General features: G+C 38.9%; 5 protein-coding genes across 8 annotated transcripts; 3 read left to right on the plus strand and 2 right to left on the minus strand.

Annotated features, from left to right (window-relative positions):
- Positions 1-21: 21 nt before the first annotated feature.
- Positions 22-5763, minus strand: LOC140771835 (uncharacterized). Its single transcript, XM_073113594.1, has 6 exons — positions 4552-5763; positions 3746-3837; positions 3031-3105; positions 2774-2835; positions 1908-1977; positions 22-846 (listed from the first exon to the last, which is right to left on the minus strand). Exons 1-6 carry the CDS (start codon positions 5657-5659, stop codon positions 175-177), a joined length of 2079 nt encoding a protein of 692 aa, XP_072969695.1. The 5' UTR covers positions 5660-5763; the 3' UTR covers positions 22-174.
- Positions 5764-7269: 1506 nt separating this feature from the next.
- On the minus strand, positions 7270-12448 carry LOC140771830 (aberrant root formation protein 4). 2 transcript variants are annotated; one of them, XM_073113586.1, is made up of 14 exons: positions 12319-12448; positions 12086-12238; positions 11856-12005; positions 11197-11269; positions 10711-10889; positions 10540-10599; positions 10250-10404; positions 10084-10151; positions 9027-9298; positions 8879-8950; positions 8712-8789; positions 8424-8621; positions 7729-7780; positions 7270-7581 (listed from the first exon to the last, which is right to left on the minus strand). In XM_073113586.1, the coding sequence occupies exons 1-14, from the start codon at positions 12373-12375 to the stop codon at positions 7364-7366; spliced, it is 1785 nt and encodes a 594-aa protein (XP_072969687.1). In that variant the 5' UTR covers positions 12376-12448; the 3' UTR covers positions 7270-7363. The 2 variants fall into 2 exon arrangements, with proteins under 2 accessions (XP_072969687.1, XP_072969688.1); XM_073113587.1 differs by lacking the exons at positions 7270-7581; positions 7729-7780 and adding an exon at positions 7796-8116.
- Positions 12449-12614: 166 nt separating this feature from the next.
- LOC140771831 (peptidyl-prolyl cis-trans isomerase CYP28, chloroplastic) lies at positions 12615-15069 on the plus strand. Its single transcript, XM_073113589.1, has 2 exons — positions 12615-13350; positions 14676-15069. The coding sequence occupies exons 1-2, from the start codon at positions 12630-12632 to the stop codon at positions 14882-14884; spliced, it is 930 nt and encodes a 309-aa protein (XP_072969690.1). The 5' UTR covers positions 12615-12629; the 3' UTR covers positions 14885-15069.
- Positions 15070-15695: 626 nt separating this feature from the next.
- LOC140772550 (chaperone protein dnaJ A7A, chloroplastic-like) lies at positions 15696-20027 on the plus strand. The gene is made up of 8 exons (XM_073114676.1): positions 15696-15850; positions 16399-16584; positions 16927-17068; positions 17201-17258; positions 17953-17995; positions 18554-18602; positions 18704-18790; positions 18899-20027. Exons 2-8 carry the CDS (start codon positions 16457-16459, stop codon positions 19745-19747), a joined length of 1356 nt encoding a protein of 451 aa, XP_072970777.1. The 5' UTR covers positions 15696-15850; positions 16399-16456; the 3' UTR covers positions 19748-20027.
- A 2872-nt stretch (positions 20028-22899) lies between these two features.
- Positions 22900-26553, plus strand: LOC140772446 (homeobox protein knotted-1-like 3). 3 transcript variants are annotated; one of them, XM_073114519.1, is made up of 6 exons: positions 22900-23371; positions 23567-23687; positions 25216-25409; positions 25485-25616; positions 25794-25930; positions 26011-26553. In XM_073114519.1, the coding sequence occupies exons 1-6, from the start codon at positions 22979-22981 to the stop codon at positions 26045-26047; spliced, it is 1014 nt and encodes a 337-aa protein (XP_072970620.1). In that variant the 5' UTR covers positions 22900-22978; the 3' UTR covers positions 26048-26553. The 3 variants fall into 3 exon arrangements, with proteins under 3 accessions (XP_072970620.1, XP_072970621.1, XP_072970622.1); XM_073114521.1 differs by having other exon boundaries at positions 22902-23371; positions 26015-26553; XM_073114520.1 differs by lacking the exon at positions 26011-26553 and having other exon boundaries at positions 22901-23371; positions 25794-25949.
- Positions 26554-27241: the final 688 nt, after the last annotated feature.

The raw sequence follows: 27241 nt of genomic DNA on the forward strand, positions 1-27241 counted from the left end.
GATAAACTTCAGCTTCTTTTGTTCTTCTGTAAAAATTTGGATCAGTCAACCATATTAATGAACAAGATTTGCATCTTGGAAGTAACAGAATAGTTTCTTTTTTCCTTCCTCTTATACAATAAGAGAGGAAAGAAATATAGCATCATTTACATTGAAAAATTATCAAGATTCATTCTATGACTTGGCCCCTAATCCCCGCAACTTTGGCCTCCTAGCTGCAGTCAATGGGTTCAGCATCCCCTGTGCGTCCTTCCCCAAGCCTGTACCTGGGATAAAACCCATTTGTGCCATCAGCCGGGATCCAAATCCCTTGGTATGTTTCTCAAAAGCACCAATATTTTTCGGTTCCATTTTCATGTGAGTTGCGAAACTTTTTTGTTCCAATTTCGTGTCAGTTGTATCAGCTGTGAATTGAATGCCAAGCCCTAAAGACTTCGGCCGTTTGATAGGTTCAATGGGTTGAACTATTCCTTGACCATCTTTTCCCAGGCCATGACCCTCGACAAATCCCATCTTAGCCATCATTCTAGAACCAAAGCCTTTGGTATGCACCTCAAAAGCACCCAACTTTGAAGAGGTATTCTCAACAACTTTCTCACATGAGATGCTTCTATTTGAGTCCGCAGCCACTAAATCAACTTGCATTGTGCCACGGGAGATAAAAGAGACGGGGCGTTCTGCGTACAAGACTGAGCTCTGTTTTTCAGTATGTTTTTTCTTTCCTTGCAATTCACGATTCCTTCTTAGTTTGTCTGGAGCAGATGAACCTTGAGATCTTGCCTGAGGTTTGTCCTTTCTGACAGGATTGACAACAAAGTCACCGTCCTCAATGCTTGTTCCAATAAGCTGAAAAAAAAGGTATATCAACAACGAATATGTCTAACAGTCATTTTTTAGACAGGAAACTAGGAAAGAGTTCCCGTGAGATCATCTCCCTCAATCACTCTTTTCCATAGAAAACATAGGCCCCACAACTCTACTATACCCATAATGACATAATCAGGCTGCCATGAGAAAAGTGATGCATAAAAACTATTAGCTGACTTCTGAGTTCTGAAAGTTTACCACCAGTAATGCATCCGTCCTTCACCACCAACAACACCACTCCTATCCAAGCTATCTTAACTCTAAGCGAGTCCAGAAACAACCAAAATATGAACACTGTCTAGAAAAGGCTGCATGCCGATAAGAACACCATTGATGTGCTAATCTTAACATGGAGAAAAGTTCAAATAAGCACTCAAAGAACTAGAATAAATAGTGGACTAATTATTTCAGTACTAAAAACAGTTATTCTGCCTATCTGATCATTGAGATGGTCCAAAAACATCCAAGTTATTGTCTACAAATTGGCAGCAGCTTTTATCATCCTTACTTAATCAACTATCAATCAAGTGCTGCTACATAAGATCAATATAAATTGTAGATTCACATGTTGCATAAAATCCCCATCATAGCTAGTGTATGTTTTTGTAGATAAAATCTTGTCAAAGTTCTGGATAAGTAAAACAAAATTTTACAGTGAAAGAAGATTATCATGAATGTCAGCCGGAACAACTGAGAGGAGCATGGTCATATTGACAACTTCAGTATTTTAGTGTTTTAACTACAGTTTGGACACAAAAATGGCAAAACAGAATAGAAGATTAATAGTATACAAGTAGCTTTGCAAAAATGCGAAATGTCTACAACTTAAAAATAGAAATGTTAAATAACTTGAAAGACTGGAATAGTTTAATTATAATAACAAAGAAGAACAAAAGAAATGAGATTAGCATGCAGGTACAAGACAAAGGCAGAAGATCTGACAACAACAGATTTATCAATCCCTGAAAGTAGAACATAAATCTAGAAAATATTGCAAAAAAGGAAATAACATTGTTATAGGATATGCAGGATATGATTACCTTATCAAGTCGAATTTGATCAGTTGAAGATGGCAAGCATGTTTGTCCAGTTCGTACCACAGTGATAAATCTGGAAAGAAGGTTCATCAGTTTGAGTCGATAATTTGCTAAGAGGAGCAACTGTCATATGCTGTCACAACAAAATTTGGGAGATTTATGGGATGTTCACATCCAACTACTGTATCTTGCTGATCTAACAAAAGCTCTCAAGAAACATTATAGGGATCTACTATTAAGAAAAACTGTCCTCAAAATGGAAAATTCCTGAAATATCAGATAATTTGATCAATAAACAAAAGTTTGATGGTGAGTCCTGAAGAGCCATTATCACAATATAGATGCTCCCAAGCCAATGAGCAGCAGATCATTGGCGTCATGCATTTCATACATAAAGGTCCAGATCTGTGAGCCATTATTGGTAATAGTAGCTTCTACATTCCATTTGGTATGATCCGGGCAGTGTTTTAACTGATCCTTACGTAGGAGATGTGAGCCTATATGGCATTTCATGTTTAACTTATGTTAAAAAGAACTGCATAAAATGTGCAACTGATTAGTTATTTCTCATGGAACCAAAAGAAGTATTTACTCTTCGCAAGATATAATAAATTTTAGAAGTACTGTAGAAGTGAAACCATGAAAAAAAGATAATCAGATATGAGTATGCTCTAGTAGTTTTATTCACTAATATCCAATCTAACTGATCCCTAAAAGAATGTAAATTAACATAATGACTCAAAAATTGCAAGAGGTGACTAAGTAGTTCTACTAGTGAATTGTCATCTCTGACTTGGGAAGCTTCTTCAATCATGATATTTGAGCTAAATTGCAAGATAACTAATATAGAGCCCTCTCAATATTGTTACCTTTTCTTGCCTGAACCTTGGCAACCACTACGTAAGCGATATATTGATGCTAGGCGTTGCACCTAGAAAATAAAATAAGATTAAAATAAGACCTAATAACACCCAAACATGCAACCATACAGAAGAATATAACTTTCAATCAGAATATGGAAGAATGATAATTACAAGTAGATAGCATAGGGATCTTTTGTTATTCACACTATCAACAATGGAATGAATCTATTCAAAGTAGCCAAACTTATGAGACAGAACCATACCTGGGAACAATCGCGGGAATGCATTGGATGGAAAGAAAACATGTCGACCTCATCTACAACCAGCTGCCTCAGTTTCTACAGATTGAAGTACAGCTTTATAATTTTAAATCACTAACACGATAACTTGATTCAATGCGTCAGGGCCTAAACTAGCATGAAACTGTGCAAACAATTCATATATAAGTAGAAAGGCTTTTCATTTCCATGAAAAAAAGAAGATAAGTTCAAAATGCTTCTTGCTGATGATGCAAACAAAGAAGCCTAAAAGTCTGATAATTTTCTAAAGAAAAATAAAAGGAGAAAACAAATGACCACCACCATGAAGTTAAACTTGTGCAGAATCAACAAAAGATGACACAACAAACCGAAGAGAAAACACTTAAAGTGAAACAAACAATCAGCATAATTAGACATCAAAATTCTAATTGCACAGTGAAATAAGCAATTGTGTGTTGCCCCTAGATGCTAGACTGATTTTCTTGATAGTATAAGGTGGTCCAAAGAATTGAAGTCCAAGGAATTGAAAAAAAATTTACCTACATTCTTCTAAATATGATAAAAATGCGCATATTATTAAATATTAGACTAGAGGGAGTCGGTCAAGTGATAACCAAGACCGCAAGCCTGTTTTATTGCAATCAAGCTGAGGTATATAACTAAGACTGTATATGAACAGTTCAAAGAAAATTTAAGCAAGATCAATAGTTAGCCTTACAGAATTTATTTGCCCTAAATCAACCCCTCGATTGATCATGCGCTGCCGGCGCTTCACAGCAATAAGTTCTTTCCGGTGTTTCTTCTTTTCGCCTGCAGTATACGAAACATTATTCATTCCAAATTAGACCGCCAATATAGTTAACTTTGTCACATAGTGTCCTATCATGTAACATAAAAGTTAGAAAGGAAAATGAGCATACACCATTTGACCACCAAAAAGTAGTTGAATGCAATATAATTGGTGATAATTCTCAAAGGACAAGCGAAGCATAGAAAGATACAGTAGAAATCTAAAATGACAAGCTAAACAATAACAACTCTACTAGACAAGCTAATGCACTCTAGGCTCAGCTGCACATTTAAATGGTATTCTTTTTTCTTTTTTTTAAGGGCTCAGATTTGATTCTATTCTGGGCAACCAAAATAAAAGTGCGGATCAATTACTTGATAAAAGCAAGCTTGTTTTGTAGCTACAATATTTCTCATTTTTGTCAAATCCACTTGGTAAGTTAAACAGAGGAACTACCCACAAAGCCAGGATCAGAATCGAAGCAAATAATTGGAACCATAAAGTTGCTTATGAATTTATCATGTTCAAGATGCAAACCAGTGAACTTGGCCTTTTTCTACAGAATTTGAGAGCTATAATATATAGAGCCGCCATTACATATTTACATGAAGTACATTAACATTCGCATGATGGATCAAGATTGATCTATATGAATTAAAAGACTAGAGAAAGCTGCCTAAGAGCTTCAAATTCCCAAACTCAAACAAAGCCAAATTGATAGGGGTTGACTATACCTGGAAAACCACTACGCGCTTTACTCTTCCGACTCTCGTAAGGCCAAGGCCGAGAAAGGTGAGCAGAAGTCTTCTTCCTCCTTGAAGCTATCCGAGGATCCTTCACCGGCAACACATCATCCAACACCAAAAGCTCAAAATTTGGGAGAGCCGGCATACCTTTTGGCTTGCCCTTTCCTTTCTTCGATCTGGGTTTTTTCATTCCGTACCCTTCTGAAGCATTCATCAGAGCAGCTCCTCCCAATTTCTCATCATTCCCCTCACTGCTATCCCAGCTTTTCAAGAATCCATCCTCATCCCATTCCTCCAACTTCTGTGTAGCCAACCAATTAGCGCTCAGCAACTCCGCACTGCCACCAATTCCTTCCAGGTAATCCTCCACCACCTCATCATCAATATCAGAATCATCATCTGAGGAAATCCCATCCTCCTCCGAAGAATCGTCATTCTCATCTTCCACGGAGACGCCATCATCTTCTTCTTGATCATCATCATCATCATCATCATCGCTATCGTCATCGTCTTCATCGGAACCATCAATTTCCTCCTCTGGCGAAGAAGTGTCCTCCGTGTACACCCTAATGCCTCCAATCGACAAAAAGCCATCATTTTCTCGCTCTTTCTTGACCTCTGGCGTCAAGAAAGAATCCATTCCCACCGATCCTGCTTCAGATTCCTTTTCTTGTTCTTCCTCCTCCTGATCACGGAATCCCAATCCAGCACCTCCAACTACAGCCAGATCCTGATCGGAATCTTGCTCCTCCTGAAACCCCAATCCCAGACCTCCGACCACCGCTGGATCGTACGAGTAAGAAGGGACTTCCACGTTCGGATCCGAACAGGGGCTCGGGTCCACGAAGGCCGGGAGAACATCGCCGGAGTCGGTGGAGAGGGAGGGATAGGTGTAGGTATAACCGAAGGCTTTTCCGCTTACCTGCGGGCGGGCGGAACTGGGATTCCTCCCGCCTCGAGATTCGGAATTTCCGGCGCTTCCGGCGGACCGGAAGCGACCGGAGAAAAGGCGGGACCCACTACCGCCGCCGCCGTCAGCTTGGGATCTTCCACCGGAGTTAGGATTCTTGCCTGACCTCCGCCTTCCGCCGCCCATGGCGTTCTTTTACTCAAATTTTTTTCTTCTTCTTCTTCTCTCTTGTTTGCCGTCGTTGAGATAGGAGCGAGGTGGGAGATAGGAGACAAATGGAAGCGAGGGGAGGAGAGAGCGGTGGAGAAAACACGTGAGCGATGCGTGTGGTAGGAGTACCGGGCCGACTTCGGGTTGGGCTTAGTTTACTTACTGGAAACCCGATCCGGTATCTTCGGGCTTAAGGGTTTAGTTTTAAAAATAATGAAACAGTTATTTTAATCATTTATAATTATTATATTATCTTCTCACGATTAATGTTATAATTCCTTTATAATTATATTTTACAAGTATCTGGAGATCCCATCTGATTATTATAATTCATTTAGAATTCCTCTGCACAGGGACAAATTGGTAATTAACCGGATATCCCAATTATTTCATCTGGGCCAAAACCAAAAGCTAGGATAAAATATCTGAATAAATCTTCCCTATCCCTCGTTCAGTTTAATTTCAAGGATAACAAAAGTTTATCTGAAAATAAAGTCTTATCCCAACTACCCAAACAGGCCCATGTACTAGTCTGTTACAAAATTTATTTTAAGGAGTTTCATTATAAGACTTATTGCAATCTCCTACTCTTATTGAAATCCTCTCCTAGTTATTTTTCACGTCTCATTACTCTTTTAAATCTCTCTCATAGATAGAAATTATGATAGCTTACTTGAGGATCCAGGATTCATTACACCAGTCCGCAATAGTAAAAGGATTAATAATATTGTTACTAAATGAGCAATAGAATCAACAGACTGAAGCACTAAACCGCCTTCATTCATCTCATGTCATAGAGTTTCCTAGCAAGGTTGATGAATCTTGGCTATAACTTATTGAGGTAGATGTTATAAGAATGTAATTTAGTTTCCTTTTGTTTTTTCTTCCTCTGAGTTATATTAGTTGTTTTGTAGTTTTAGATCTACTGTCTTGTCCTATTTGATTTTATTGGCTAACTCTTCACCAAATAGTAATTTGTCTTAGTGAAACCATTTGTTGATGCAATTATTACGTGATGGATGACTGACTCTTAATGTAAACGTAGAATTATCGAAGCTTCCCTCTTGCTTCTGCTATAGTTCCTATCATACAGAGTATTGTAATTTTCTTGGACCGACACCCTTCCCATTAGATTGGTCGGATTAGTCGGGTTGAATATAACTCAAATAATTCATAAAATTTTAAATAGGATAATATAAATACGATCACGATCTATTTATTAAATGGATGGAAATTATAGTCACAGACACAATCCTTTTAAAGTTACATAGATTTAAATTTTATAAATTATTTGAATATAAGCAAATTTATACTTATTATAGAACATATCTAAATTTTTTTAAGGTTATAAATATATTTATTTTTTCTATTGTAAATGAGTTAATCTGATCGTAACCAAATAAATTAATTGAATTGAGGTAATAAATATAAACACAACTCAAACGGATTAACAGATTTATAAAATGAATCTGATTAAATTAAATCTAAATCCATTTAAAAACTGAGTTATCGAATAGGATTAATTTTTGCTGCTCTTACTTTCCATCCCGCTTTAATCATTACCGGTTTCTCCCTATAAAAAGAAGAAAGAAAAATATATATATATATAATCACATTAACAAATAATGATTGTTGTGATTCAACCAAAGAGAATTCATATTCAGAATCTTTAAAAAGACATCAGGATTTTTTCATGCTCTCTTCCACCAATTCGATACAGCGGTACAGTACCAATTGAACGGGATTTAAGGCACACGAAATGCAATCAGAAAGCTCATCGGCATCCTTCTCGGTTTCTGCTTGAATTCCTGTGATAAGTGTTCGAAGAGGGAGGAGCCAATCAAAATAAACCTTTTGCAGAATTTTCTCTGAGAAAATAGTAGTTCGGTTCCTAGTTCCTGTTAGCAGACGGTGAACATCAGAGACATTAGTTCCTCCATCAAATTCCTCAACCAATTGAAGGAAAATGAGAACTTCATCTGAAGACCAATATCTGACACAAGACCCAAGTTTTGGCAAAGCAACCATGTTCAAGAGTAGCTTACCAGTTGACTCTGTTATCAGAATAAACCTCAGCAAGTTCAGTGCAGATAATATCTGTACATATACAAGCGAAAGTCAGAAAGTAACACACACATACACAATCAAAGCAGTAGACAGATTGCATCAGTTGTATAAATCCTAATGCTGCTCCCAACTTCCAACATAGGCATCATGATTCCTTGCAACTAATAAAATTTGTGAATTTAGCAAGAACATGCTACGTTAAATTTGTCCACATAGGTAGCAATATTTCTAAGCAACAAGCAGCCACTGGTACCTATTTACCTTGAAGATAACCAAACTAACAAAGCATGCCCATTTACCTCGTTTAAAAGAAATTTACTGGTATAGCATGTCAGCAGCATACATAAAGTTAGACTGCTGATGTATCTGCATATAACAGCAATGCATACAGATATGCATGTAAATAAATGAAGTTATAAACCATTTAAGTCTAAACTTTAAGCATGCATAAAAAAAAGCAGAACACGTATTTCTCTTGAAGTCCTCCCAAAAACATGATTATTTTATCACTTTTCAAGAGCAAGCTCAGTTGATCAAATATTATCTAATTATACTTGTCCAATCCCCTGAGTGGACAAATTGAGCATCAACAGGCTTGCTTGCTGATGCAGGACTGGAACATTAAGAAATTATATATTCTTTTATCAACAAGGGATAAGCATAGAGAAAGTACCGGTTCACTTTGTTCAGGTAGGGCAGGAGGCCCTCCTTCAGGGGGCTTCAGGGTCAGCTCCACCAGGTCAAAGGCATGAGAGCTCCAATACAGACACTGCATTCCATTTTGGAATTGGTTGTCTTTAACACTCCTAATATCTTTTTGATGGTTTTCCGCTAGAATTTCCTCTTTCACAAGGTCAATGAGAATTGCAGTCTGTGCAAAATTGTAAATACAGTATTAACAGAACTGAGAATTCAAACTTAAAAAGAAACATAGTTTGTTTCTTCACATTGTGCATCCTACCATGCTTGGAGAATTGCTATTTGTGATAAGAGCCTTTAACACGTCGAAACGGTGGGAGGATGGGATATCTGCATATAGCTGATCACATTTGATGTGAAAAAGGGTGTTAGACTAACTATATATCAAAGGGATAAGGAAACATGAAGCTGGCCCTTCAAAAGGCATACTTTTTTCAGGGCAGCAAAGGCTTTCTTCCGTAATGATGCATCTGAAGAGCCAATCATGATCCTCTCAATGGCCTGTGATATTCTTGAAACTATGAGATTATCCAAAATTTTTAAAGATCTGTTGGACAGAGAAAGAGGAAAATGGTACCTGGAGAGTGATGAAATGACTGGGCGCAAAGGGTGAAAAATCTATAGAGTCATCATCAGATTCTTCAGACCTATCTCTGTCCATAATACTCAATAATAGTTCTATAGTTTTAGATTTTATTTCCCATGGATAATCAATTGAGGCTAATGCACGTTTCAACATTCCCACAGCTTGCCACCTTTCAATACAGATGTTCTGAATTTTCTTGAGGACAAATTCCAACTGTTCTCCAGCAGATTTTGCAATATCATCAGATGCATAGCCCCATATAACTGAAGAAATATTTAAGCTGAATGATTACTATTGACATTACAGAGAGAAAGAAAGATAATCAATATATTTCAAAAGTCAGAAATAGGAAATAATATAGTTGAGAATTCACATGTGAGGGAATAGTCCCACGTTGCAAAGAGAGTAAAAGTGAAATGATGGATTGGATAAAGATTCTATGGTCATGTCAAATTCTCTTTCACCTAGATTTGGACTCTCTTTTTCTCAAAGATTAGTATCAGAGCTGATGTTAGGAGCGATCTTGGACTACTATCTAAAGTGATTCGGTATGACCCACTTGAAGGCTTATGTCCAGCAAGGATTCTAGGTTAGGACAAGGGTGCTCAACATTAATGTAGAGAATCAAATGGATAGGTTCCCAGTGACGCAATTAAGGGCACATACAAACTTTTGAGATTGGATGGATAACAAAATTAGATACATAACTTGGTTAAGAGTTGTACTATACTGGATCTGGACAGGAGTGAGGTTCATACGTGAAGGGGTATTCTGTTCAGAATTCATATAGGAGGTCATATCCTCACATTGGAAAATGAGTAAAAAAGTGAAAAGATAGATACTGACTCTGGAGCCTTCACCTAATGGATTAAGCCCTTGGGTTGGATAATGACTCTATGGTTGCACCAAACCCTCTTTCACTTAGACTCCTCCTCCCCAACAAAGCACAAGAAATGTGAAGGCTGAAGCAAGTAATTTTAAAAAAACAATAAGTAAATAGACAATATTCAGAGAGGAGGGAATCTTGAAATGATAAAGGAGATGAAACCTGCAAGAGCTGCACCATCCATGGCTAAAGGAAAGCAGTCCATGAAGTCATCACTGTCCTCTACATCACTTTTGAGAAGATGCATAAGAAAAGTTGGCAAAAGAAAAACTAGAAAATAAATACAGAAAAGCTTGATAACGAGAGGACAGAGGACCGTTATAGTTACCTTTTAGAGATCTCAGTAGTAGCTGAGGCAACATTAGACCCACTTATTAGACCAAAATAAGAGAACCCACAAAAAGGGAGGAACTTCGAGAGCTGAAGAACAAAAGAACCACAGCTTGAAATAATATGCTTTTGTCTGCTTCTAGATATAAGAGCCTGAAAAAATATATTGATGGAACATGCCATCAGTTCATAAAAGAAAACCCCAACAAGGAGGGAGTAAATATCTTAAATTATTAATTCTGCATGAGCCCTCAGAGATAAATTAAAGCATTCTCTTCCATACTCAACTATATTCTGCAAGACATAAAGACCAAGTATAGCACAAAGCTCTTCTTTCATTCTTCCCACCTATTACAAACCAATAAAAATTATGCAACATTAATCAGGCTTCAAGCACAGAACGGTTGGAGATAGAGGTATCTTCTGGTATATTAGCTCCTCCATAAGAGATATACAAACCATTTTTTCACAAATTTCTTGGACAGAGGTTCCGATTCTAATTGCCGCTTCAAATAAATTTTCAACAGTATCTTTAGCTTCCTCATGACTATCCATAGAGATCTCATATAGAACTTTGAGAATAATTGGAAGAACCACCTTTACTTGTTCAACATGACGCCTCTGAATGAAAATAAGCACTGAAACAATTTAACGTTAGATAGACATCCATATCCCGAAACTCTGAATGTTCACTAAATATATTGCAATTTCTACTAGCTTTAATATAATGATAGAAGTTATCTAGTAAAAAACTGAGAGCTGAAATTGCGTCACTAGGGTAAAACATAAATTAAGCTTGTAACAATATTTTTTGAAGGGCAAAGTTAAACTTGTTCGATAATCTAGTGACCTATATTTATGCCAATTCATGATACAATGTTACGGAGTCAATGCCCTGACTCCTGAGGTATCTGCAACATAAGGTGACCAGTCAGAAATCTATACCTTTTGCAAGTCCATCCAAGAGCACAATAAAATATGTTGGTTCCACTGACACTCTAATATGCATATCCAGTGCCTGCACATTTTCAATTGTAAAATATTTATCAAATCCAATCAAAAGCAAAAATTGTTGAGATAGAATCTTACTTAACCACAATGATCAAAAGACTAGCATGTGAAGCAAATTCCTATTTCAAAAGTGCCATAATATAGGAAGTTGTTAAAGAATCTAGCTGAATTAAGAAATACAGGAATCAATCTACTGAGGAAAAGATAGATCAGAAAAACTGCACTAATGGAAACAAATATTTGTGGAAAATCGTGAGAAAGATAAAAAAGCATATGGAAGTCATCAGTAGTAAGAAACAGCAGAGATGTTAAGTAACAAAAAAATTGAATGAGATCCCGGATAAGGTATTATAACCTTGCAAGCTCCAACAGTCCAATAGATATAGATAATGACACATTGCTGTTCATGGAGTATGTAGTATGTATTTAAATAGAAGAGATAAACACAAAGGACACGTGCAAATCACAATCTCCTGTTATATCCTCAACAATTCAGCTACTATTAAAAACCAAATAGCATACCGAACTTAAGTTGGTTAAGAATGATCCACGTCCTTATAATCAACAACTCAGAATAAATCGATGGCGCCAACCTCGCAGAGGATAGAAAGCATTTCGCGTGGACTACAGGTGCACACAAGATGTTCGACGATACTCTTAGCAAGTTCTCTGCACTTGTCCGATAAAGCTCCAAACTTTGCCACCACTTTGGGCAGCTCAAACGATAATGCATCAATAACCATCTGCCTCCACATCAAATACTATAAAATTTACTCCCTCAATTCGGTCAAAATATCTTTGGACTAAAAAAAGTACAATGAACCTGATTCGACGAAGGAGATGAGAGAAACCGATGGATCTCGACGAGCAACTCTTCAGAAAGGTTATCATCCTCTAATTCGGAGACGGAATTGAGGAGATCGGATACTGCGGCTACGGCGGCATTGGAAGCGACAAGATCGCCGGATTCGGATGACTGAGGAGAGAGAAAGACGAAGGATTTGAGCAGTAAGTAAGTGAGTGAGAGATTGGAGATGGATGTGTTGCGTAGCTTACCTGAGAGCAGGCTTGAAGGGCTTCTTGGAGGCGAAGCGAAGAAGAAGAGGAAGACATCTCTCCTTCTAGAGAAGTCCTCCGGCCAGGGGAGAGGGGTTTAAGAACTAGGAAAGGTCAAGAGTTGTTTTATGGAATCAGATAGATACCGCTAGTGTGTGCTTTGTTGATATTACGGAGAAGAAAGGGTGTAATGTGCAAATTGTGGAAATTTTAGGGTTAAAAACGATAACTCAGTAAACTGTAGGGTTCTATATGCAAATTTGCAACTCAATATCCGATCCTCCTCTCGACCTCATACCATTAGCTTCCTCATGGCGTCCCCAGCCCCGTTCCCTCCCCATCTCCGCCACCTCCATTCGCCACCCCACAGACCCCAAAACCCTAACCCTAACCACCTCCCCATATCTCGCCGCTCCCTCCTCGTCCTACCCTTCTCCTCTTCCCTCCTCCCCCTCTCCTCCTCCGCTGCCGCCGACTCCACCACCGCTGCCACCACACCATCCTCCTCCCCCGCTGTCACCGACCGCGTCTTCATGGACTTCTCCCTCTGTCCCAACTACCTCCGCCCTGACCGTCCCATCGGTGCCGGCGACCTCTCCGCCTCCGGCGCCTGCCCCGACGCCATCCCCATCGGCCGCGTCGTCTTCGGCCTCTACGGCCGCCTCCTTCCCATCACCACCACAAACTTCAAGGCCGCGTGCGCCACCGCCGCCTACCGCGGCGTCCTCGTCCACAAGCTCCTCCCCGGCCGCTTCTTCGTCTCTGGCCGCCAGGGTCGGCGAAGGGATAAGGGGGAGGTCCTCCAGCCGCCACCTGGTTTGGCGTCAAATGTGGAGACCGTCGACCCCAAGGCGTTCCAGCTGAAGCATACGCGGCCGGGGACGCTGTCACTGTGCTTGTCTTTAAATGACGATGACGACGAGATCAAGCTCAATCCGGAGTACCATAATATGGAGTTCTTGGTCACGACCGGGCCGGGACCATGCCCGGAGCTTGATGACCAGAACATGGTCTTCGGGACTGTCCTCGAAGGTAAGAAGCTAATCCACTCAAATTCTAAATTTGTATACATTACAGAAACCCTTCTAATCTGAGCATGTAACTAATTTGAGATGAAGATGTAATAGACAAGGAAATTTTCACAGCACCAACTCATTGGTTAAGGCCTCTGTCAGTAATTAAATGGGATTTTGATGCCTAAGGCCTTGAATCATTACATTTTTGTCTGCCATTATCTGTTACATTCCTATATACGCATACTGCAACTCCACTAGTGATCTACAGAAAATAACAGCATACTTATTGCCAGGAGAAGACTCAACATTGGAACTCTTTAGTTGTTGTATAAGATTTGTCTGAGATACTACGGTAGATTATATTGGGGAACTCAGTCTGCATGAAATTTGATTAACCTACATTTTGTATTTCTATGTACGATTGTGTATGCTTGGAGAAAACAATAGTAGACCGATCTATCTATCTTGATACCTTTCTAAATTTATTTGGTACTACCAAGGTGGATGTATATTCAAGATTGCCGCATCCTGGATGCCAATTGGTTTTGGAATAAACTTTGAAGGAAGGAGGACTAGTAACTGATACTATACTATTTCATTTGTTAAACTTTTTTGGAGAGAAAGCCCATTGGCTCTCTACTGTTTCATTTTAAGAGGAAGTTTTGCTGTATTTCTCACCAAAAAACGAACTAGTTTGGACTAAAAGCAGACATCTAGCAGCTAGTTCATTATTCCGAAATGACATGGTCCGGCTAAGCCTTCTCCATTTGCAAGGCCTACAGGTATTAAGATTAGGAGATGCTCACTGAAACTACCTCAACTAGGCTAGTTTGCTGATACCCTTGGATTACCTATTTTAGTAAATAGGTAATCCAAGGGTATATCACTGAAGCAAATGTGTCATCAACTTGATTGGACAACCTGAGTTTCAATAGATTCTGTGATGATAATAAGTCATACATGTGCCTCGTCAGAAGTCCAGGATATTAGTAAAATGTTACCGATGGCGCATTGAGCTTCCAAATATTACCAAGAAATTAGAAATCAGTTAAAGGATCACTTTGCCGTCTTCATATTGATGTTGCATGATGTAGGAACAATTGTTTCTGTGGTCAACTTTTGTTATCAATAGTTAACAGTCAGCAGTGATATAGCATCCTTCATACATACAAATTTTGATGGTTAATACTGAATTACTTCTCTTAGTGGATCACTCTTTCGTTGTGGCTGCAGCATTTGCATATTGTCCTTGTGAATTTAACTCCTTGTTTTATTTTCAAATGTTTGATATTAGGGTATCCGGGTGTCTTCCTAATGATTCTTATATATATCATTCTTCAGGAATGGATGTTGTTACCTCTATAGCTAGCATTCCTACTTATAAGCCGGCTGAAAGGATTCGCCAATTCAATGATTTTGCTGAGTTCCTCGGCGATGAGAGGGCTCAGACAGCTCGCACAATGTGGGACCGTCCTCTTAAAACAGTTTATATCAGTGACTGTGGGGAGCTGAAAGTGACAAACCCTTCGCTTTCCCCTATTTTACCTTGATAAATAAGAGAAATATTGTTAATCTGGAAGAGCTAATTTTGTTGAATCTGTAATACTTCTACTCTTTTGTAACAAAAATGGTCTATATCAACTTATGTAAGAGCCATTTGCTGCTTCATAGCCCAATTGCCATCATTGTTTTGTGTACAGAATTCTCCATGAATATACCAGAAATTTTATCTCAATATTCATTAGAAGAGAATCAAATGTATGAAATCTTTTATATGAGCTCTTGGGGCTTACATCTTCTTGGAGATAATACTGATTGTATTAAACTTATGCAAAGGAGGCATTAACCAAATACTGATCATTTCCTTACTGCTCACATGTAAAATAGCACATCGAAGAAGGAAATCAAGGATAGCTAAGGAACTCTTATGTTATTTTATTCTTCTCTTTATTCCGTCTCAATTGTATGTAATTTGTGCACATAAGCATTTGGCTCAATTTAAAATATATCCATCTGAACCAATGAAATAATACTTAAACAGTTAAAACGAGCTCATAGTATACTGAGTTTGTTTGAGTTTGAACTTAAACAAATTGAGAAATATTAAGTTTGTAGAAGAAAAAGAAAAAGAAGAAGAAAGTATTCGATGTGAGCTAGTTTATCTTTCGAGCTCTAAATAAATCGATCCGAGCTCAATTGGCTTGCGAGCCAGATTGACAACTTGCAATCCGAATGGATCCTTAGAGCCCACTAAATTGGCTTGCATCATCTCGCTCTAATCCGACGGTTCACAATTCATCTTCATACATGATCCCCCCATCAGGTCTCGCTTCCTTAATTCTTATCACATCCTTCACGGCCGTAGGAGTTAGTATTTAGTAGCGAGAGAGAGTGGAGATCGGGCGCGGCGAGAAGAGAAGAGACGAGCTTCTCCTCCCTCTCCTCCGCCACCTCTCTCTCTCCCTATCTCTGTCTCTCTAGCTCCAGAGTTTCCCTTATCCTCTGCGCCAATCCAGGTATTAACCCTCTTGATCTTCTTCGTCTCATTCTTACTTTTCCTCTATGATTCGGCACTCGAAATCATTCGGACGGATTTGAACTAATTCAAATGGATTTGGAGAGCAGATCCGTCTGTGCTAAAAAAAGTATCCTTTTCTTGTTTCTGAAAGTTGTTGCTTGCTAATGGGTAGGGCTTGTGATTGGGAGGAGAGGCAGGCAGGTGAAATAGAAATTACCAAATTGCCGTTATGTAGTACTCAAGTCTTCGATTTATTGTGACTGAATCGATCATTCCTAATTTTAAAGTATGAAACTTTTTTGTTCTGAGCCTGGAAATAACATCGAAGTGGCTTGATATATTTGTCAATCTTGAGCAATGTGCTAATGTGTTACCTGCTCTTTGCTGGAGGTTTCACCTTTCTCATTTGTTGAACTATACAACTTTTAAAAGTGCCTTGACTGAAGGATTAAATGCTACTTCCTACTATATTTTCTGTAATGTGGTTTGCACAAAGATACTCTATTTTGTAAGGTGACATAACTTGCCCTTTTTTTGTGTTTGTAGTGAAGAGTTGAAGTCATCTGGACACTAGAGTCTGGACTTTATTATCAGGAGCTATCGGATGTCGACCATACAGTGCGTAGGTGCTTCTGCACCTCAATTGAGAGCACAACCTCGAGAGACATTTATGTATACATCACCAGGATCAAAGGCATGCCAGTTTAATAAATCGTTGATGTTTCAAAACAGGTAAGTGTACTTGTGTGCATGATTTACCATTTGGACTTACTGAAGGCTCAAAAAAAGACTGACTATTTCATTGTTCTAAGTTCAGAACTTATTTACGTGATTTCTTACTTTTTTTGTAAGTTTCCTTTGTGGAGTTGCACTAGATATTAAAAATAATGTCTAGTTTGTTAGCAAAAGTGCATCATGTTTTTAAGTTTAGATAGACATAGGATGAATGGAAATTGAGAATTTTAGGAAAAACTGTCTGGAGACTTTTTCTACTTATACTAGAAAGAGTATTTATAATTTTTTCAGAAATTATTATGATTATCTTGTGCCTTAGTATTTGCTGTATTTATGCAGTACTACAGTCAGACAGAAACATTTGGCTTCATTCAGTGCAAGTTTCTATTCTCCAGTGTCTTCATCTGCTCTATTTGATCATATAAAATCACCAAAGCTCCGGCATTGTAGAGGTTCATGTCTTGTTGTTAGAGCTGGTAGTGTAAGTTCCTTTATGGTTTTCTGTTCTTTCTATTTATTTGCAAATGTGTGATCATTAAAACTTAAGCTAGCTGATTTTTATGCAAATATATGATTATCGGTGGTAATTAAGATTTATATTCTTCCTTTACAGGATTACTACTCCATCCTTGGCGTGTCCAATAGTGCTAGTAAATCAGAAATCAAAAGCGGTGAGAGTCCTTTGGTGGTTCTGGCTACGTGCTAAATTGCATATGTGTGTTTCTCTGATACTATGATACTCTTATTGAATTGAGTTATGTTACCACTTTGAAGTCAAGAAGTTAGTTTCTTCTCTTGACCTCATTTGTTTTGCATTTTTACATTGTATTTAAACCTTTAGAATAGGCTAGTTATCTTTTAAGCTAGGTTGGACTGACTGGTTGTCATATGCTGTGACCTTGTAAAAGTTATAACCCATGCTGACCATCTGCCACATTAATTATGCTTATTGCATGGACTTGTATGTAACTGGCCATATATACATTTATATCTAGACAACAAATATTACTACGTTTACATCTAAAAAGAAAGTCTTAACACCTTCTTAGCCGTTGAATGCACCTTTAGAATTCACAAAAAGCTCGTCATTATGAAATTAAGTTAGTATTTATTTTTATCTCTCCTTTTAGGATTAGCTTTCACAATCCTGATGTCCAGTCATTTGGCCAATGTCTCAAAGTTCTCTCTCTCTCTCTCTCTCTCTCTCTCTCTCTCTCTCTCTCTCTCTCTCTCTCTCTTTCTCTCTCTCTCTCTCTCACACACACACACACACACACATATATATATATATATATCTTGCAATCACCTACTAAAATTCCTTAGTTTCTATTTGATATTAATTAAGTTGTTTTTCCTATTGCCCAGCTTATAGGAAACTTGCTAGGAGTTATCATCCAGATGTGAACAAGTGAGTATATGTATATCATAATAATCATGTTCTTGAATCAAATAAAATTTGTGTACTCTTAAGTTATTTGTTTTCTTTAAGGTCCTTTAAGGACAATGATGAGTCATGAACATCATGCAATTTATTTGTGTACTCTTTTAGAGCGTACCTCCAGAAATATCAGATATTGTTTTTCAAGTTGAGCTGTTCATGCTAAAGGGATTGTTTTCTTCATAGCATCCAGATTTATTCTTGTTGTCTTGATGAGGATGTTTTACGTCTCCCCACTACTCTGCTTTGGCTGAAATAGTGTCCAATCGGGAAGAGGGCTAGAAATCCATCCCCAATTCTAAAGAATGCCAAGATATTATGTTGAAACAAGTGAATCATGGGGAAAATGTGTCAGGCTTAAATTAGTGAAGTTGTTGACTGTTATAGATCGCTGACTCATTGTATATCTTCATTCTTCTCTGTTTAAAGGTCACTTTATATGTTTCTTGATTATGCTGATAATGTATTACTGGTTTACTAGCTCTGTGAGAATTTGAAACTGACACTGCTCATGTATTTCCTCTGTAGAGAATCAGGGGCAGAACAAAAGTTCAAGGAGATCAGCAATGCATATGAGGTCAGGCCCATCTGATGGTTGTGTTATTTCATCTACCAGGTTTAATACCACGAATCATGTTTTATTTTCCAGAGGTCTCCTTGACAGTTATTCTATTGCAGGTATTGTCTGATGATGAGAAGCGATCTATATATGATAGGTATGGAGAAGCTGGTCTAAAAGGCTCGGGCATGGGCATGGGCATGGGGGTAGGTGTCAAAATGAGATGGGTTATCTAGATATTTGAATCTGAGCATTTGCTGATAATTTTTTACCATCTGTGACTGCTTTAACTTGTTAACTTTCTGGTATGGCAGGATTTTAGCAACCCTTTTGATCTCTTCGAGTCATTGTTTGAAGGGATGGGTGGAATGGGTGGGATGGGAGGAAGCCAAGCTGCTCGTAATCGACCAATGCAAGGTGATGATGAGAGCTACAACCTTGTCCTGAAATTCAAAGAAGCGGTTTTTGGCGTGCAGAAAGAGATTGAAATAGCCCGATTGGAGAGCTGCAGAAGTTGTGATGGGTCTGGTGCCAAACCTGGAATGAAGTCAAGCAAGTGCAGAACTTGTGGAGGTCAAGGCCAAGTTGTCACCTCGACAAGAACCCCACTTGGTGTATTCCAGCAAGTCATGGTTTGCTCTACTTGTGGTGGTACTGGTGAACTCTCTACCCCATGCAGTACATGTGGAGGTGACGGACGTGTCAGGAAGAGTAAGAAGATTGGTCTAAAAGTTCCAGCAGGAGTTAACTCCGGTAGCCGGCTGAGGGTCCGGTCGGAGGGTAATGCTGGAAGAAGAGGAGGTCCGCCTGGAGACCTTTATGTTTTTCTTGAAGTTTTATCAGATTCTGTGCTCAAGCGGGATGAGACAAACATTCTTTATACATGCAAGGTGCCATATATAGATGCAATTCTTGGGACCACAGTTAAGGTCCCAACAGTAGATGGAACGGTGGATCTGAAGATACCGGCAGGCATCCAGCCAGGCTCAACATTGGTGATGGCAAAAAAAGGGGTTCCATTCCTTGGAAAGCCAAACATTAGAGGTGATCAATTAGTGCTTGTTCAGGTGGAGATTCCAAAGAGACTGAAAACTGAAGAGAGGAAGCTGATCGAAGAGCTTGCGAGCCTTAACAAGAAGAAAACTGCAAACACTAGGATATAGTTAAAACTCTGTTCCCATGTTTGAGTCGAAAACATTTTGCAGCCTCCTTGATTACTCTCACAGTGCTACAGCAGTGAGCATGAGATGGTGATTTAGAGATCACATACATTACAAGGCAATTTTTTTTTTCCCCATGGAGTAGTGTAGTTTATAGATGCAGCTCCTCAATTAGAAAGAAACATTTAGAGGCTATGCTGTTTGCTTGAAATTTAAGTTATATTTCTTTCATAAGATTGTGCATAAATTTCATGGTCAAAAGATTCACTTCATTTGACTCTTTTGAAAGGTCTTTTGCGCTTTTGAAACACCTCTTGTTTCTGTGGATCTGAGTACAATAAGGGCTTAGCCATGCAATAACTCCAGAAAGCAGCAGCCTTCTGTAGGCCAGCCATATAGCAGTGAGTTACACAACCCTTGGGAAAAGGGAAGGACTCTGTCACCATAGACAAACTTATGAGCTGAGGTCAGATGGCCTCAGAAGCCTTTCATTGCCCTTTTATGAACGTTGTCCTCCTCCTGTTCTTTCCAACAAACTCAAACCACAAAATTGATGCCCCAAAATAGCAGCAGGCTTTGAACATATATAGCAGCAGCAGCAGCAGCAGCAGCAGCACCTTCATTGCATGACACATGCAGAGGCCCAGACAAAAAAACTCTGAGCTGAAAAGCCTAACCCTTGGCTTCTCCTGTCACAATGACAAGGAAAATCTACCAAGCCATTAGCAAATCTACTATGAACATCCACATGATATCAATCTCTGTTGCCTTTCTCTGGGGCAAAGGGAAGTCAACAAATTGGATTCCTCTTTTGTTGCATCTCCTTGATGAGCAAAAGTGCAAGAATACAAAAATTTCATAGCTAATTAGATCCTACCAGCAGTACTGATTTGAGGTCTTCTTTCATCATGACAGAAGTTATGGGCTTAAATCTCATTATTTGCAATATAATTTAAATTTTAATGTGGTTATGATGAAGAGCTCGAACATAATTTGGGCTAAAATTTGAAAGGATAAAATGATGAAATGATTCGACTACTCAACTCAACCTAATTGGAAAAGAAAGGCCTTTTGTCTCTATCATAATTGTAATTTAACCTACACCATTATTCAAAACTTTCACGTGTCCATAGCTTATAATGGTGGCCTGGGATGATTAGACACACGATTAAAGAGTTAACAAACGACTTTGCAAGCTACCATTTTGGACTTTTCTTCCCATCTTTAAATACAACTTTTTTTTTCCCCATTTGACCTTTTCAAACCCAAGCTAGTTGGCGTGTATTAGCTCCGACACGTCGTGTCCTGTGGTTGGCTGCATCCTGCTACGTAGATAGGTGGCGGATGCCGCACGAAACCTTTTAGGGAGGGGGGGGCGGCAATTTGGGATGCCGACAAAGGAGGGCAGCACCAAGATTCCTACTAATCATGTGACAGAACTTTCCAGATCGACACGTGTCGCCCTGCCGTAGCTGGGACCCACATGGGGCATTTTTGGAATACGAAGAAATCGATCTATAATACCATTAGTTTATCCCAAGAGAAGAAACACATCCGAATATAAGGGAAAACGTGATTAAGGAGGCGCACGTGACATTTATCTAATAACAATCACGAGGATAGAAAATGCACTAATTAATACTTTTAACACGCTTTTTTTGTTATTTAATCCACAGGATTAATTTTACTTACCACTAACCACCGATCCTATTCTTAATTCAGAGAAATTAGGTCTTAACAACTTACCCTTTTAAAAATAATTAGTGAGTTAATATAATATTAGGAATTTAAAAATAGAGAATCTAATAATAAATTTATATCTCTATATATTAAAATACCAATTAATAATAAAAATAAAAAGTAGGGTGTCTTAAATGTCTTATATTTCCCTGACAAAGAAAAAATATATATACTAATATGACATCAATGCCCTCCTCGGTGAATAAAGTCGCTATTCCACGAGAATAGTAGCCACCTAACCAATCCATTTATTCTGGCCTCGAATAATTGCCGTAGGTTGCCGAGGGCGGGGACCGCGCTATCGCCACCGAAGGTAGGACCAAACTCGCCACGTGGCGTCACCTCGATCGCAAAGGACGGGACCACTTTGGGACTGGAGCTCAGCCGGTAGACGGAGTGGAAAGGCCGGGGACCACACCACTACTGCATGGACCACCACGGTGGGTTTCGAAGCGGGTGCGCAACGGCTATCACAAATGTTGCATCCCCCGTCTCTTTGCCTAATTAAATGCACTTTTTTAATCCACTATTTCTCTATTCAAACACCCAAATTTCGTTTTAATAAGAACTCTCTAAATTTGATTAATTATATAATTAGGTTGTAAAGATATTTCTTCAAACTCTTTTTTTTTTTCTTTTGCATGAATAATCTTGAGATATACTCGTTAGATAATAAAGTTTTTTTTTAAATTTAAAAATATATCTCAAAATTTTAGCTTTAATTTTGGAGTCTATTTATATATAATATATATTAAAGATAGGAAAAAAAAATTGAGGGGCAAGCTAACGAACAGGCCTAACGGTATAGCAACAGTGAGCAGAAGAGTAGGTCGGCGGGGACCACGCGGCGGACGAATCGACGCGAGAAGCCGTCTTTTGAAAGGTTTAGCCGCCGATAGCTGCCTCCATTTCTTACGCTTAAAGTCAAATCTCTGTGGGACCCACCGATGTCCTTCCATCCTGTCGCGGCCCCATTGGATGGCTGCTGCCCCAATGCTCCAATCCTCTGGTGGGTCCGGACGGCGTCTTCTCGCCACGTGTCCTCGAGACCCTGTCTCCAAGTCACTCCGCTCGCCCTTCGCGCCATTTCCCCCTCGTCTACATCGTTCTATTCACACCCACTAATTTATCAACGTGGAGGCTGTTAAATTTACGTTTGACGCCCTACATTACAGTGATTTTGAAGGTCTTATATCCGATTAAACAAAAAAGTGCAAGTGAAACTAGGAGGGTGTGTATTTATCACAAAACTGCCGTCCATCCAACTAACATATCGCAGATATCGATGATTTAATTTTCACGAAATTAATCAAGGAAACAAATATTATTACTTAAAAAGAAAAAGATTATTTAGTTAGCAACGCCAACTAATACTTAAAAAAAAAAAAGGTCTCGGTCTCTTTCTTCAACCATCTATGCTTAAAATCCTTCACAAATACTTTTCAAAAATTACTCTTGACCTTAGGAGGAGACTTCTCCGAATCGTGGATAGATATGGCGTTCCACGGCCACCTCTCGCACGAGATGGGGATGGCTTCGCAGTACGGTGAGCAGCACCTCGGCGACGACCCGGCGGTGCTCCGATCCGGCCCGGCGTGGCTCACCGCGACCGCGCCTGCGGCGGTCGTCGGAGGGGAGGAGGAAGGGAGAGAGGGAGAGGGAGAGGACACGTGGGAGAAGGAGAGGTGCAAGGCGGAGGTAGTGGCGCATCCGCTGTACGAGCAGCTGCTGTCTGCACATGTGGCGTGCCTGAGGATAGCCACGCCGGTGGACCAGCTGCCGAGGATCGACGCGCAGCTGGCGCAGTCGGGACACGTGGCCGCCAAGTACGCGGCGATCGGCGGCGGCGGAGAAGGGGGCAGCGTGAGGGAGCTCGACCAGTTCATGGTGAGTTTCCCCAAGTTGGAATTCAAAAAATCGATTTAGACGTAGTCTCTGTTTCTTGAATTTCCCGAAGATTTTCCAAGTAATTCTCGATCATTTTGTTGAGAAAAGTACCTTTTTCTTTTGCGACAACAATCTACAAGCTGTTTGATTATCATTTCAATTTGTTCCAATATTTGCGGTTTTTTATTTGATTAGGCGCACTATGTGTTATTGCTCTGTTCCTTCAAAGAACAACTACAGCAGCATGTTCGCGTCCATGCAATGGAAGCAGTGATGGCGTGTTGGGAGCTTGAACAAGCATTGCAAAGCTTGACAGGTTTGACCAAAATTTTCGCCTTCTTAGTTAGGTTGAGGTCAATAAAGATGACACTTTTCACTGGAGGACTCTGCTGATACTTGCAATTAATCATTCCTTTCGTATATAGCTTTACAAAGATTGATCATCCGAGTGATTTGATTCTTGGTAGTTGTTTATTTGAAACTTGGGATCATGAATTGTTGCTAATACGTTTGAATCACATGCACTGATATGTTTCCGAGTCGTGAGCAGCTAAAGGAATGATACCTAAAATTGGATTCTTCCATAGAGCATGGAAGTACTTGATTCATCAACTTCAAAACAAATGCACGTGAAGCAAGTGGTTTCCGCATTCATTGATGTAGGGAGTTTACAAATTGAACAGGGAATTCTGGTTATACTTGACCAAGAATTCAGATATAGTTAGTACTAAGATGAATGTTTTACTCTTAGTTAATAGTTTCTTTGTCAGCTTTGGGTCACATATTAATCTATCACGCTTCTTTAAGTGCACTAGTACTGCATCTTGGCTGAGGTGTGAAATTAGTAACTGATCACTGAGCAAAGGTAAAATCTATGGAGATGATGTTGCTTCAATTTTCTCATTTTCTATTGTGTGACACAATAAACGGGACTGCAGTAGTTTGGATGACCATCCATATGGAATCTTCGTAGAATGATGATCACATATGCATAGCTTCATTTAAGGTAAATAGAGTGAATAAGGTAATACCTCAATTCATGAATCATCTGAATATCTACCTACCAGTGAATAAAAATATGCCTCTGCATCTGTGAAATCCTTGTGGAATCACATTACCTCAATCTAAGTGCATCTTAATGTGCTCCCTTTGCATTCCTATCTACCTTGACATGCTCCTCCCAATTTAAGTTTTTTTGCAGGAGATGCATTTTTTCTTGTCCAATATCACTTCTCCATTTCCCTTAAACTTGTCTTAGCTTATCATTCAAAATTGATTGTCTTCTACTTACCTACTTCAATTGTGAAATAATGGATGTCATACCCGTAATGTTCTATTAATAATTTGTATTCTACACAGTTCTAGTTTGTACACTTACGGACTGCCAATCATCTTTTCTTGCTACCTTACTATTGGACTCCAAGTATTTCACAATACGTCCAAATTCTAGGTGCTTTTGACTATCTTGGAGAACTAAGAGTTGGGAATACACCTACACGAGGGTGAGATCACTTTGTGGATGGACAATGTCCACAGATCAGGTTCCTATTTTGAAAATGATGATCCGAATCTGATACGTTGCAAAACTCATGATCAGTGATTGTGGATTGATGCATCTGCTTCAGAATGTAATATGTTTGCCAGCCAAAGAACTAAATTTTTGTGTTAGATAATTTGTTAGAAACTTAGAATTGCTCATGCTTTTAAACTATGAAATGCATTTGGCTTTGCTTTCTTCTATTAATTCCATCTGGTTTATTTGTTATATGTGCATTTTGTACTGTAGAAAGCATTGGTAAGTGACTGCTGAACATCGCCCTAATGTAAATGTCTCATTGTGACAGGTGTTTCTCCTGGTGAGGGCACAGGTGCAACTATGTCTGATGATGATGACGACCAGGCAGATAGCGAAACAAATATGTTTGACGGTAGCATGGATGGACCAGATACCATGGGATTTGGCCCTCTCATTCCAACAGAAAGTGAGCGATCTTTAATGGAACGTGTGCGGCAAGAGCTGAAACATGAGCTTAAGCAGGTACGGATTATGGGGAAGCATTTTATAGGACTTCTATGTGTATAGTCTGTTAACCCCAGTTGCCTCAACTTTTAGGGATACAAGGAGAAGATTGTGGACATAAGAGAAGAGATTCTCCGTAAGCGGAGAGCTGGAAAACTCCCAGGAGATACAACTTCTACATTAAAAGCATGGTGGCAAGCTCATTCTAAGTGGCCATATCCAACAGTAAGTGTTGATAGTTTTCATTTAAGCACAAGTGTATTCCATCTACTTGTTTACCTCTTTCCTTTGGCATATTCACAAGTACTTTAACCGTTTTTGAAAATTATAGTTTTGGGGAAATGCAGCTTATGCAGGATATCAATGCTTGAATAACCCATATTTTCTTTTTAATTCATGCAGGAAGAAGACAAGGCCCGACTAGTGCAGGAAACAGGATTGCAACTAAAGCAGATTAACAATTGGTTTATCAATCAAAGGAAAAGAAACTGGCACAGCAATCCATCCTCATCCTCCACGCTGAAAAGTAAACGCAAAAGGTTTCTCCAGCAAACTTAAGTACTTGAATGTCACCATTTTCGTCCATGCTTTCTACCTATTTAACCTGAAAATAAATTAGCCAGGTGACAAGAAGTCCAAACACTTGGTCAAGATGATTGGTTAGGCCTGAAAGGTACCATATGGGAAGCATTGTTTACTGTTACAGCATGAAGTTTAGTCAGCATTGATGAACAACTGAACTCATCAGAGGCTCACAACAAAATTGCTTATCAGTCATGAGTACTATATTGTTATTTACAAGGAAATTAAGCTAATCTTCCCACAAAAGTGAAGAGATATAGTACGTGTTTGATTTGGACCAATTACAACAGTTCTTCTACAGGAATGTAAAGAAATGGAAATATTAGTAGGTATTGATTGATCATAACAGTAACAAGTCAAAAGAATGGAGGCTCTCTTCTCTTACTACAGGTTGGTCTAGTATAAGTAATTTGCCATATACATGCATTTACGTTGGATTATGTTTGTGGATGTTGTCATAAATTATTCAGGTAAGATGCCAGCTACACTGGCTACAAGTGATAGTTGTGTTGCCACTCTGGAATGGATAGCCAACATATGCAAGTATATCTACTAATAAGGAATTTTCTGCACCGTTAAACTCTTTTGTAATGGTTTTCTCTGGATTATTCTTTGTATGACAATAGTGCTAATCCTGAGAGGAAAGCTCTGAAGCTAGTGAATGCATATCCCGATGCAAAAAATATTTCATACACATATTTGAGTGAAGCAGTCACCCGTATGAATTATTGCTGCTTCTCAGATTTATGCCTAAGAGAATGTTTTTGTTAATCTTCTTTTCGAGAAATTTGATGCATTTGAGAAATCATTTCTTTTCCTACCAAAAATTGAAGTCTGTCATCATGGGAACCTAGCTACCTATGTACTTACATATAAAATTTCTCGTTCACGCGAGATAGTTACACTAAAATTAAGAGAACAATTTGAAGAAATTTTGATCATAGCTGATACTTATCACGTAGGAACTTGGTAGAGGTTTTCTTTTGTTCTTTTTTTGTCCATACTAAGCTGCTAAATCCACTCAGTCATTACTTCATCATGCATATAACATAGATGGAATTAAAAGCTCCGAAGATTTGAAATACAATTCGCTGTTTTAAAAACAGAGATGTGAGAGAAAAGGAATTAACAGCAATAGAGATATCCACCGAATAGCAGAACAATTGCCCATTAAATCCATGAGGCTTGTTAAGTCATGTGGTGATTTCAAGATCTATCATTGAAATTCGGGATAGCATCTCACTTTTGGAGCAAATAGATAAGGATGT

Source organism: Typha angustifolia, chromosome 12 (genome assembly GCF_048772165.1).
Source record: "Typha angustifolia cultivar Huaian chromosome 12, ASM4877216v1, whole genome shotgun sequence".
NCBI lineage: Eukaryota > Viridiplantae > Streptophyta > Magnoliopsida > Poales > Typhaceae > Typha > Typha angustifolia.

Excerpts from the sequence above, each read along its gene's own strand:
- LOC140771835 (XM_073113594.1), bottom strand. The coding sequence starts at position 5,659 with ATGGGCGGCGGAAGGCGGAGGTCAGGCAAGAATCCTAACTCCGGTGGA. Across the intron at positions 1,978-2,773 it reads CAAGGTTCAGGCAAGAAAAG|ATTTATCACTGTGGTACGAA; the intron begins GTAACAATATTG and ends CCTTCTTTCCAG. Across the intron at positions 847-1,907 it reads ATCAAATTCGACTTGATAAG|CTTATTGGAACAAGCATTGA; the intron begins GTAATCATATCC and ends CTTTTTTTTCAG.
- LOC140771830 (XM_073113586.1), bottom strand. The coding sequence starts at position 12,375 with ATGTCTTCCTCTTCTTCTTCGCTTCGCCTCCAAGAAGCCCTTCAAGCC. Across the intron at positions 8,790-8,878 it reads CCTTTGCTGCCCTGAAAAAA|CTATATGCAGATATCCCATC; the intron begins GTATGCCTTTTG and ends AAATGTGATCAG. Across the intron at positions 8,622-8,711 it reads ATAGCAATTCTCCAAGCATG|ACTGCAATTCTCATTGACCT; the intron begins GTAGGATGCACA and ends AATTTTGCACAG.
- LOC140771831 (XM_073113589.1), top strand. The coding sequence starts at position 12,630 with ATGGCGTCCCCAGCCCCGTTCCCTCCCCATCTCCGCCACCTCCATTCG. Across the intron at positions 13,351-14,675 it reads CTTCGGGACTGTCCTCGAAG|GAATGGATGTTGTTACCTCT; the intron begins GTAAGAAGCTAA and ends ATCATTCTTCAG.
- LOC140772550 (XM_073114676.1), top strand. The coding sequence starts at position 16,457 with ATGTCGACCATACAGTGCGTAGGTGCTTCTGCACCTCAATTGAGAGCA. Across the intron at positions 17,069-17,200 it reads TTGTTGTTAGAGCTGGTAGT|GATTACTACTCCATCCTTGG; the intron begins GTAAGTTCCTTT and ends CTTCCTTTACAG. Across the intron at positions 18,603-18,703 it reads AGATCAGCAATGCATATGAG|GTATTGTCTGATGATGAGAA; the intron begins GTCAGGCCCATC and ends ATTCTATTGCAG.
- LOC140772446 (XM_073114519.1), top strand. The coding sequence starts at position 22,979 with ATGGCGTTCCACGGCCACCTCTCGCACGAGATGGGGATGGCTTCGCAG. Across the intron at positions 23,688-25,215 it reads AGCATTGCAAAGCTTGACAG|GTGTTTCTCCTGGTGAGGGC; the intron begins GTTTGACCAAAA and ends TCATTGTGACAG. Across the intron at positions 25,617-25,793 it reads CTAAGTGGCCATATCCAACA|GAAGAAGACAAGGCCCGACT; the intron begins GTAAGTGTTGAT and ends TAATTCATGCAG.